Source organism: Rhagoletis zephyria, unplaced genomic scaffold, assembly GCF_001687245.7.
Source record: "Rhagoletis zephyria isolate East Lansing unplaced genomic scaffold, Rhagoletis_zephyria_1.1 Rzeph_scaffold_00205, whole genome shotgun sequence".
NCBI lineage: Eukaryota > Metazoa > Arthropoda > Insecta > Diptera > Tephritidae > Rhagoletis > Rhagoletis zephyria.
Window position 1 is genome coordinate 208,191 of NW_016157289.1, and position 10,509 is coordinate 218,699.

The 10,509-nt window shown below is 42.0% G+C and overlaps 1 protein-coding gene across 1 annotated transcript; it reads right to left on the reverse strand.

The window, feature by feature from the left end:
- Positions 1–3,126: 3,126 nt before the first annotated feature.
- LOC108358088 (mucin-2-like) lies at positions 3,127–7,239 on the reverse strand. The gene is made up of 3 exons (XM_017609233.1): positions 7,173–7,239; positions 6,368–7,099; positions 3,127–6,289 (listed from the first exon to the last, which is right to left on the reverse strand). Exons 1-3 carry the CDS (start codon positions 7,237–7,239, stop codon positions 3,252–3,254), a joined length of 3,837 nt encoding a protein of 1,278 aa, XP_017464722.1. The 3' UTR covers positions 3,127–3,251.
- Positions 7,240–10,509: the final 3,270 nt, after the last annotated feature.

Sequence of the window (10,509 nt, forward strand, 5' to 3'; positions counted from 1 at the left end):
TTTTCATTGGGCGGGGTTTTAACGTGGCGGGACCCAAACCCAGCGCACGCGAAGTTTTACGCCTTCTCACTTTAGCTCGCTCCCAAACGGGTGTTTGGTTGCTACCCAGAGGATACGTGGATATAAATATCCGGACGTTGTGAGCTGCGATTTGAACCGTACGCACAAGAATCGCTTCTGGCCACTCCCAGGTGAATGGCAGTCAAAAGTTTTCCACTTCTGCGCACGGAACCATCCTCCATCAGTGTTGCTTTAGGCCTGGAAAATCCACCATAGATCAGGCATTCACAATACGCCAAATCTTGGAAAAAACCCGCGAGAATAGGATCGCCACACACCATCTATTTGTCGGTTTCGACAGCACGAAGAGAAGTTGCCTTTATGCCGCGATGTCGGAATTCGGTATCCTCGAGAAACTAATACGGCTCTATAAAATGACGTTGAGCAATACCACCAGCTCCGTCAGAATAGGGAAGGACCTGTCCGAGGCGTTTTATACCAAAGGAGGTTTCAGACAAGGGGACTTTCTTTCGTGTGATTTCTTTAATCTGATGCTGGAGAAGATAATAAGAGCCGCAGAACTGAACCGATCAAGCACAATACTTTACAAAAGCGTACAATTGCAGGCGTATGCCAACGACATCGATGTTATCGGTAAAAACAATGGCTACGTCTGTTCTGCCTTCTCGGGATTGGATAGAGAAGCAAAGCGATTGGGTCCGGTGGTGAACGAGGACAAAACGAAGTATCTCCTGTCATCACACAAACAGTCAGAGCATACGCATCTTGGCACCACAGTTACAAGTTTGAAAAATAAACGACTTCGTTTATGGGGAACCACGATTAACACCAATAATAAGGTCAGCCTTGAAATCCAACGGAGAATTACTCTTGCCAACAAGTGCAACTTTCGACTGAGAAATAAAGTCCTCCCTAATCGTACAAAAACCGCACTCTATAAGTCACTCATCATGCCTGTGCTGGTGTATGGCGCAGAGGCATGGACAATGAAAACATCTGATGAAGCGGCTCTTGGAGTTTTCGAGAGAAAGATACTGCGCAAGATTTATGGTCCTTTGCGCGTCAGCGATGGCGAATACCGCCGGCAATTTAACGATGAGCTGTATGAACTTTACAACGACATAGACGTAGTGCAGCAAATTAAAATTCAGTGGCTCCGCTGGCTAGGTCATGTCGTTCGAATGGATAGAAACGCCCCAGCTCTGAAAGCATTAAACGCGAGTCGCAATGATGGTAACATAGGAAGAGGAAGGCCTCCTCTGCGTTGGAAAGACCAGGTGGAGAAGGACTTGGCTTCACTTGGCATTTCCAATTGACGTCAGTTGGCACAGAAGAGAAACGACTGGCTTGCTGTTTTGGACTCGACCAAAATCGCTTAGGCGGTTACAACGCCAATAGAGAAGAAGAAGCCTAAGACCCATAGAAGCTTTTACACTGTGATACAAATTTATTTTATGAAATAGAATAGATCATATAATAGGTTTATTCCACACGCTTTCCGGGCTGTTTTGGTAATTAGAGCGTAAAAGTAAGTTACTCTCTCACAAGTGTCAAAAATGTGTGAACCCGTGCCAAAAGTGCCCAGAGCGTGAGGAACGCAAAAACCACTTTTCCCGCCCGGAATCAACAAATCAGTTCTAAACAATGATTTTATGTGTATTTATCTTATATAGTTAATAAAGTTAGCAAATACCTCCATTTCTGAACCTTTAGTCCTATTTTATAATTTTATATTTAACAAAATTTTATACCGGATGTAAACAAACAACAGCTGTTATTTCAAATTGACTTCTTGCACATTTCTGCCCGGAAAAAAGTCCGGGCTGTTTCGGGCACGAAGAATAAGACATTTACGACCCAAAAGTGGAAAATATTCGCTCTCTATTACCCATTTTTCTAGCGTGAGTAACGCTTTCTGGACTGTTTTGGGCACCCGCGGATACCACGGGTTCGTGTGGAACAAAGCTAATATTGTCGCTGCCTTTGAAAAACCGCCTAGTTTACGGTCAGTGCGTGGACTTCGAAAAAATCAATAGCGGACATCAAAAATTTTTAAAGGAAACAATATTAAATAGTTATAGAATAAAACATGGCGATTTCATAAAAGATGGTGCTACCAGAACGGCTGGATTGTCCTCTCGGTGGTTCTTAATGTCAAAATGATGTTTTTGATGTAATTCTTCTGCCATTGTTAGTGTAAGTATTGTTTTATACACCTGCTATGATCTTATATGAATTCGCTTTAGGATAAATTTTATTGTTAGATTAAACAAAAAACTATTTCACGTGAATAAAATATTCAACAAAAAACATACATACATACATAACTGTGGGCCCGCATCAGGGCATCCGTGATCGAAGGAATCGCGATTACAATCGAATGAAATAAAGTATGTAACAGCTGTTTTTCTCCAATAGACTTTGAATTGAAAAAGCGAACTCACGACCGAATTTCGTATTAAATTTGATTTTATCACGGATGCCCTGATTCAGGCCCCGTATTAATTCAGTAGGAGGGAGGCTCAAACCATTATTCTCCGTCAGAGTTAACTTTTAATGTTTATTTGAAGTGTGTTCGATGACAAAATAAGTATGTTCATTTAAATCTCTTTGTTTCATTCCGGAATATATTGGTAAATTTTTAGCCTTTTTTGGTAAAAATAGTAGAAAATATAATATAGCTAAAAAGTTGGTAGATCTATCTACCAATAAAGTGGTAAATTCCATGCACTGCTTTCGGTACTCAAATTTTACAGGAGCGTAAAAAACTGATTTTCTTTAACTGCGTTGATTGGGTAGGCGTTATTTTATCCAGTTGTGGTGTAGTTGTTAGCAGTGATTGTAAGATATTAGAAAAAAAGTTTTTCTAATAGCGGTCGCACCTCGGCAGGCAGTGGTAAACCTTTGAGTGTATTTCTGCCATGACAAACAGCTTATCGTAAAAATAAATACAATCGCCGTTCGGAGTAGGTGTAAAACTGCAGGTCCCTCCGCGCCAATATATTATTAGTATACAAATCCGTTACTGGGATAATGATTTGACAATTTTTATGCATGAAATGAAAAACTTCAAATTTAGTTGAATGTTGCTTTTATTTTCTCGGGAATAGTTACTTAATTTTTTTTTTAATAATATAAATTTAAACATTTTATTACACATCATCAATCATCAATACTTTGGTAGGTCCTAAATTTCGATTTCATAGTTTTTCTGGCAGTGCTTTCGAGGCTCAATATGACACATGTCGAATGCAGCCAGCATATTCGGGAAGATCGCACACTCCTCTAAGAGGATTGAAATGCAAGTCACCACAAGTGACCTGAACAGCAACTCCTTCACGGCAAATGTAAAAATCGTTGCAGTTACTCAACGCAGGTAACAGGAAGCCGTTCTTTTTATCCAAACAAGCCGTCAGAACATAATGATCGTTATTGGAATCGGTGGCTTGTGGATGCGTTATAGCAATGGATGGCTTAGCTTGTTGGCTATTGGATTTTACAGAGAGCGAGTCAGAGCAAGGTGGTGGTACTGTGGTGCATGGCGGAATGGTTGTTTCGCATGGTTTCTTTGTTGTAGCAATAACAGGAGATGTGGTTGGAGCGGGAGATATTGGAGTGGCAGTAGTGGTTGTTTTTGTAGAAATTGTCGTGGGAACTGTGCTTGATGACGCCGCACACGCAGTTGATGTCGTTGTAGTTGTTGCAGCAACGGTGGTCGTTGTCGGGGCAGGAGTTTTTGTAGTTGTTGTTCGCGTAGAAGTTGTTGTAGGAACTGTAATTGTTGTTGTAGTAGGAGTTGTTGCAGCGACCGTGGTAGTCGTTATAGCAGCTGTGGCTGTAGTTGGAGCCGGAGTTGTAGTAGCTGCAGTGGTTGTTGTTGTAGTAGGAGTTGTTGCAGCGACCGTGGTAGTCGTTATAGCAGCTGTGGCTGTAGTTGGAGCCGGAGTTGTAGTAGCTGCAGTGGTTGTTGTTGTAGTAGGAGTTGTTGCAACAACCGGGGTAGTTGTTGTAGGAACTGTAGTTGATGCTGAGCACGTGGTTGTTGTTATAGTAGGAGTTGTTGCAGCTGCCGTGGTACTTGTTATAGAAGCTGTGGTTGTAGTTGGAGCCGGAGTTGTAGTAGCTGCAGTGGTTGTTGTTGTAGTAGGAGTTGTTGCAACAACCGTGGTAGTTGTTGTAGGAACTGTAGTTGGTGCTGAGCACGTGGTTGTTGTTATAGTAGGAGTTGTTGCAGCTGCCGTGGTACTTGTTATAGAAGCTGTGGTTGTAGTTGGAGCCGGAGTTGTAGTAGCTGCAGTGGTTGTTGTTGTAGTAGGAGTTGTTGCAACAACCGTGGTAGTTGTTGTAGGAACTGTAGTTGGTGCTGAGCACGTGGTTGTTGTTATAGTAGGAGTTGTTGCAGCTGCCGTGGTACTTGTTATAGAAGCTGTGGTTGTAGTTGGAGCCGGAGTTGTAGTAGCTGCAGTGGTTGTTGTTGTAGTAGGAGTTGTTGCAACAACCGTGGTAGTTGTTGTAGGAACTGTAGTTGGTGCTGAGCACGTGGTTGTCGTTATAGTAGGAGTTGTTGCAGCTGCCGTGGTACTTGTTATAGCAGCTGTGGTTGTAGTTGGAGCCGGAGTTGTAGTAGTTGCAGTGGTTGTTGTTGTAGTAGGAGTTGTTGCAACAACCGTGGTAGTTGTTGTAGGAACTGTAGTTGATGCTGAGCACCTGGTTGTTGTTGTAGTAGGAGTTGTTGCAGCGACCGTGGTAGTTGTTATAACAGCTGTGGTTGTAGTTGGAGCCGGAGTTGTAGTGGTTGTTGTTGGAGTTGTCGCAACAACCGTTGTAGTTGTTGTAGGAACTGTAGTGGATGCTGAGCACGTGGTTGTAGTAGGAGTTGTTGAAGCGACCGTGGTAGTTGTTATAGCAGCTGTGGTTGTAGTTGGAGCCGGAGTTGTAGTCGTTGCAGTGGTTGTTGTTGTAGTAGGAGTTGTTGCAGTAACCGTGGTAGTTGTTATAGCAGCTGTGGTTGTAGTTGGAGCCGGAGTTGTAGTCGTTGCAGTGGTTGTTGTTGTAGTACGAGTTGTTGCAAGAACCGTGGTGGTTGTTATAGGCACTGTAGTTGATGCTGAGCACGTGGTTGTTATTGTAGTAGGAGTTGTTGCAGCGACCGTGGTTGTTGTTTTAGCAGCTGTGGTTGTTGTTGAGGACGTGGTTGTACTTGGAGCTGGTGTTGTAGTACTTGCAGTGGTTGTTGTTGTAGTAGGAGTTGTTGTAGCGACCGTGGTAGTTGTTATAACAGCTGTGGTTGTAGTTGGAGCCGGAGTTGTAGCGGTTGCAGTGGTTGTTTCTGGAGTTGTCGCAATAACCGTGGTAGTTGTTGTAGGAACTTCAGTTGATGCCGAGCACGTGGATGTAGTAGGGGTTGTTGCAGCGACTGTGGTAGTTATTATAGCAGCTGTGGTTGTAGTTGGGGCCGGAGTTGTAGTAGTTGGAGTGGTTGTTGTTGTAGTTGGAGTTGTTGCAACAACTGTGGTTGGTTTTGTAGGAACTGTAGTTGATGCTGAACACGTGATTGTTGTTGTAGTAGGAGTTGTTGCAGTAACCGTGGTAGTTGTTATAACAGCTGTGGTTGTAGTTGGAGCCGGAGTTGTAGTAGTTGGAGTGGTTGTTGTTGTAGCAGGAGTTGTTGCAACAACCGTGATAGTTGTTGTAGGAACTGTAGTTGGCGCTGAGCACGTGGTTGTTGTTATAGTAGGAGTTGTTGCAGCTACCGTGGTACTTGTTATAGCAGCTGTGGTTGTAGTTGGAGCCGGAGTTGTAGTAGTTGGAGTGGTTGTTGTTGTAGTTGGAGTTGTTGCAACAACTGTGGTAGGTTTTGTAGGAACTGTAGTTGATGCTGAACACGTGATTGTTGTTGTAGTAGGAAGTGTTGCAGCGACCGTGGTAGTTGTTATAGCAGCTGTGGTTGTTGTTGAAGACGTGGTTGTACTTGGAGCTGGTGTTGTAGTACTTACAGTGGTTGTTGTTGTAGGAGGAGTTGTTGCAGCGACCGTGGTAGTTGTTATAACAGCTGTGGTTGAAGTTGGAGCCGGAGTTGTAGCGGTTGCAGTGGTTGTTGCTGGAGTTGTCGCAATAACCGTGGTAGTTGTTGTAGGAACTTCAGTTGAAGCCGAGCACGTGGATGTAGTAGGGGTTGTTGCAGCGACCGTGGTAGTTGTTATAGCTGCTGTGGTTGTAGTTGGAGCCGGAGTTGTAGTAGTTGGAGTGGTCGTTGTTTTAGTAGGAGTTGTTGCAACAACTGTGGTAGTTTTTGTATTAACTGTAGTTGATGCTGAACACGTGAACGTGGTAGTTGTTATAGCAGCTGTAGTTGTTGTTGAGGACGTGGTTGTACTTGGAGCTGGTGTTGTAGTACTTGCAGTGGTTGTTGTTGTAGGAGGGGTTGTTGCAGCGACCGTGGTAGTTGTTATAACTGCTGTGGTCGTAGTTGGAGCCGGAGTTGTAGTGGTTGCAGTGGTTGTTGTTGGAGTTGTCGCAACAAACGTGGTAGTTGTTGTAGGAACTGTAGTTGATGCTGAGCACGTGGTTGTAATCGGGGTTGTTGCAGCGACCGTGGTAGTTGTTATAGCAGCTGTGGTTGTTGTTGAGAACGTGGTTGTAGTTGGAGCGGGAATTGTAGTAGTTGCAGTGGTTGTTGTTGGAGTTGTCGCAACAAACGTGGTAGTTGTTGTAGGAACTGTAGTTGATGCTGAGCACGTGGTTGTAATCGGGGTTGTTGCAGCGACCGTGGTAGTTGTTATAGCAGCTGTGGTTGTTGTTGAGAACGTGGTTGTAGTTGGAGCGGGAATTGTAGTAGTTGCAGTGGTTGTTGTTGTAGTAGGAGTTGTTGCAACAACCGTGGTACTTGTTATAGCAGCTGTGGTTGTAGTTGGAGAAGGAGTTGTAGTAGTTGCAGTGGTTGTTGTTGTAGTAGGAGTTGTTGCAACAACCGTGGTAGTTGTTGTAGGAACTGTAGTTGATGCTGAACACGTGGTTGTGGTTAGAGCAGGAGTTGTTGCAGTAAACGTGGTAGTTATTGTAAGGACTGTGGTTGTTGCTGGAGCAGGAGTTGTAGTGATAGCAGTGGTTGTTGATTGGGCACACGCGGTTGTTGGTTCAGTGGTAGTAACGCTGGATGTTGTTGTAGTACTTCTTGTGCGCGCTGTTGTTGTTGGTGCAGGTGTTGAACTTGTACATGGAGCAATTGTTGTGGTCACAATTGGTTCTTCTCCGCTACATCCTCTTCCATTTACAGCGGCGGCGTTTGTTAAAGCCGCCAAAGCTAAAAGCGCACCAAGGAATGCTACGAAATCATGAAGGAATTATTGAATAGTAAACTGAAGGCAATAGAATTGGTTACGAAAAACTTGAGTTCAACTTACCAAGAACGTTTCTCATGTTATATTGGAACTGATAATTGCTGCGGACAATGCTGCTGCCGTTAGTGTTTTTGGTGATGCTAACTGTAACACTGTGCAGAAATTTGCAAAAATGTTTCTTTTATATACTAATACGTATGTGTTCAATCTTCCATATATGTACATACATTGTGTGTATGCAGATAATGTGTTGTGCACACATGCATACATACGTACGTACGTACGTAACAGTAATTTAACATCCCAACAAATGCACAAGCTCTTCAAATGAAGAATAACATTTTCAGCGCTGTACATACAGACTTACGTATGTATATATATATACATACTTGCATAAATACTATATATTGACACTAAATCAAATTACTCAAATAAAAAGAGTATAAGAATCTACAGATTGATATCAACGTTTTCGCCTGTCTGTTATCTTTATAATTATACAGAATTATTAAGAGCAAGCAATTTTGGTTACATCGATTTTTGTTAGAAATCTTTAGAAAAGAAAGTTTTTATGAAATTTATTATAATTCCTTAACAAACATTTTTTTATCATTTTCACAAATGTATCACTTCTTTTGCCGTATTTGTGTGGGTGGAGGCGCTTGAAAACACTCGGGCAAATCCACAAAAGCTTCACTTAAAAACAATTGGCTTTTCGGATACGGCGACGCACATTACAAATTAAAGTAGAATTTTTTTTTTAAATAAAAGCGCCAAATATTAATTTTTTGGTATAGAGGCTTTTTTAATTTTTAAAATGTGGGAATAGAGAATTAATAAATCGATCGCGTTGTGATTGACGCAAGGTTGGTTTACAGTATTCCAGACATACGTAAGAGCCGTGGATTAAATAAAAACCTGGACCACTACATTCTAACAGGCAAGATTCGTGCACGTAAGTGCGCCGAAAACATAAAGAAGATCAGACGTCGAAATTCTGCAATCACAACCGACCGCCAGCATCTTCGCCACTTGACTCTCTCACCTGGTGTCTCTGAGGATCAACAAACCGATATATTCAAGCAGGGAGGGCACACTTCCCGCTCATTACAAGCCGCCGCTAATAAAGTACAGTGAAACCCGCTTAAGCACCTAAACCGCTAAGTAACCAACATTTTTAGGCACCGTGAATATTTTAATGTAATCTGAAGAAAATCCCTCTCTTAATAGTGGGGGAGCCCAAGAGGGGATTCGGGGACTTACTCGAGCGCATCAGATTAACATATGGGGAATACCCTGCATCCTGTTGAGTACCTCTGCCAAATCTAAGCCATCTATGCGCGCATAGGACAGCTGATCAGAATAGTAAACAAAATTTATAGGTGGATTTACTCGAGCGAGTCAGATTGAGAAATGGTGGGTTAATTACATGCTGAAAAGTGTGCATTTCAATAATCTGACGATTTGAGCGTGACACAAGGGATTGGGGGGGTCGCAAACTTGAAAAAAGACGTTACCTTGACATTCTCGAGCGCGGCCAATTTTTTTTTATTATGAAGCAAACAGCTGAACGGAAAGTATATAAGGACCGGTACAGAAAGTTCTCCAAATTAAAAAACGCCCATTAAGTGCATACGACAACTTTTTTTTATATTTTTGTTTTAATTAATATAAAACTAAATGTTTATAGTGATAATACGAAAAGAAATTGTGTCAATTTATTCGTTTCTGTCCATACGCCCGAACTTTTCTGGAGAGACCTGACATCAAGTTTTGTACAACGGTTTTGTCTGAAATAGTTTTGGTTGGTTTCCCCATTTTTAAAAGTTTGGCTTTCATCAGAGCCCAATATCGCTCAATTAGGTGGATTCAAGTCTTTCCTCACGTAATGCACATTGTTATCTTCGAACCACTTTTGGGTGATATTAGCATAATGTGCTGGAGCCAAATCCGGCCAAAACATAATTTGGCCATTATGATGACGTAGGAAGGGCAGAAGACGTTTTTGAAGACACTCTTTCACGTAAATTTCAGTGTTGATGGTTCCCATAGTGAAGAATGGCGTGGATTTATGCCCGCATTCACATATGGCTTGCCAAATTAGAACTTTTTTACCAAACTTTTCTATCTGGATGGTTTTTTCCGAATCAGAAATGTCTTCTCCAGACTCCAGGCAGTAAAATTGGTTACCCGGCAATGTCCTCAAGTCCATTTTCAAATAAGTTTCGTCGTCCATAATCACACAAAAATTTTTGTTTGCCAGTGGTGTCTCATACAACTTACGTGCAAGGGAAACACTTTTTGAAGTTTGTTTTTCGCTTCGTTTTGGAACTTTTTTCTTTTTGTAAGTTTTGATACCATTTCTTTTCTTGATTCGAGTGACCTGCACATGCGTGGTTTTAGCTCTTATGGCGATATCTCTTGTTGACATGGAGCGGTTCTTCCTAATTATGGCTATTACCTTCTTCTCCAACTGGGCGTCTGCTGATCCATTTGGGCGGCCACTTCTCGGCTTGTCCTTCACTGAGCCACCTTTCTTAATGCGCAAAACCGTCCTCCGTGCAGTGTCATAAGTTGATCCAGTGAGTTTCGCCAACTTTTTGTAACTTATATTGGGATTATTCGTCCAAATGTACAGAATTTTTTTGCGGAGCTCTTCGTTCGTATTAATTTTTTTCCTTGGTAATGCTTTGACTGCAGAAACTAACATAGTTTTGAAAATGTAATGAAACACCAGTTTGAAAGCAATTTATTCAGAGCCTACTATGCCATTGCTAAACATTTTGTAGCGGGTTCAAAATTTGCAGAACTTTCTGTACCAGTCCTTAATCTGACGATTTCCATAAGCCGGAGTAACGAAAATCGTCAACAAGGTTTAGCGCGTGCACTTGCTGTTTTTTATAATACTACAGATTTTTCCACGAAATTAGTTATGTATTTTTTGATTCGTTTGCTGTTTTCCGTTCATATTATTTGTCACAATCATATGACTGCAAGTGTACCCAGCGGACCAAATGCCAAATGCAAATGATAGCAGATGCGAGTGAAATGTGGGAAAAAACCCAAACAAGCTCTCGCTAAAGCAGTGTCCGCCAAAAAGAGAAAAGTCTTAAAATGAGAATGCATTAGTTATGAAATAAAAAATGAG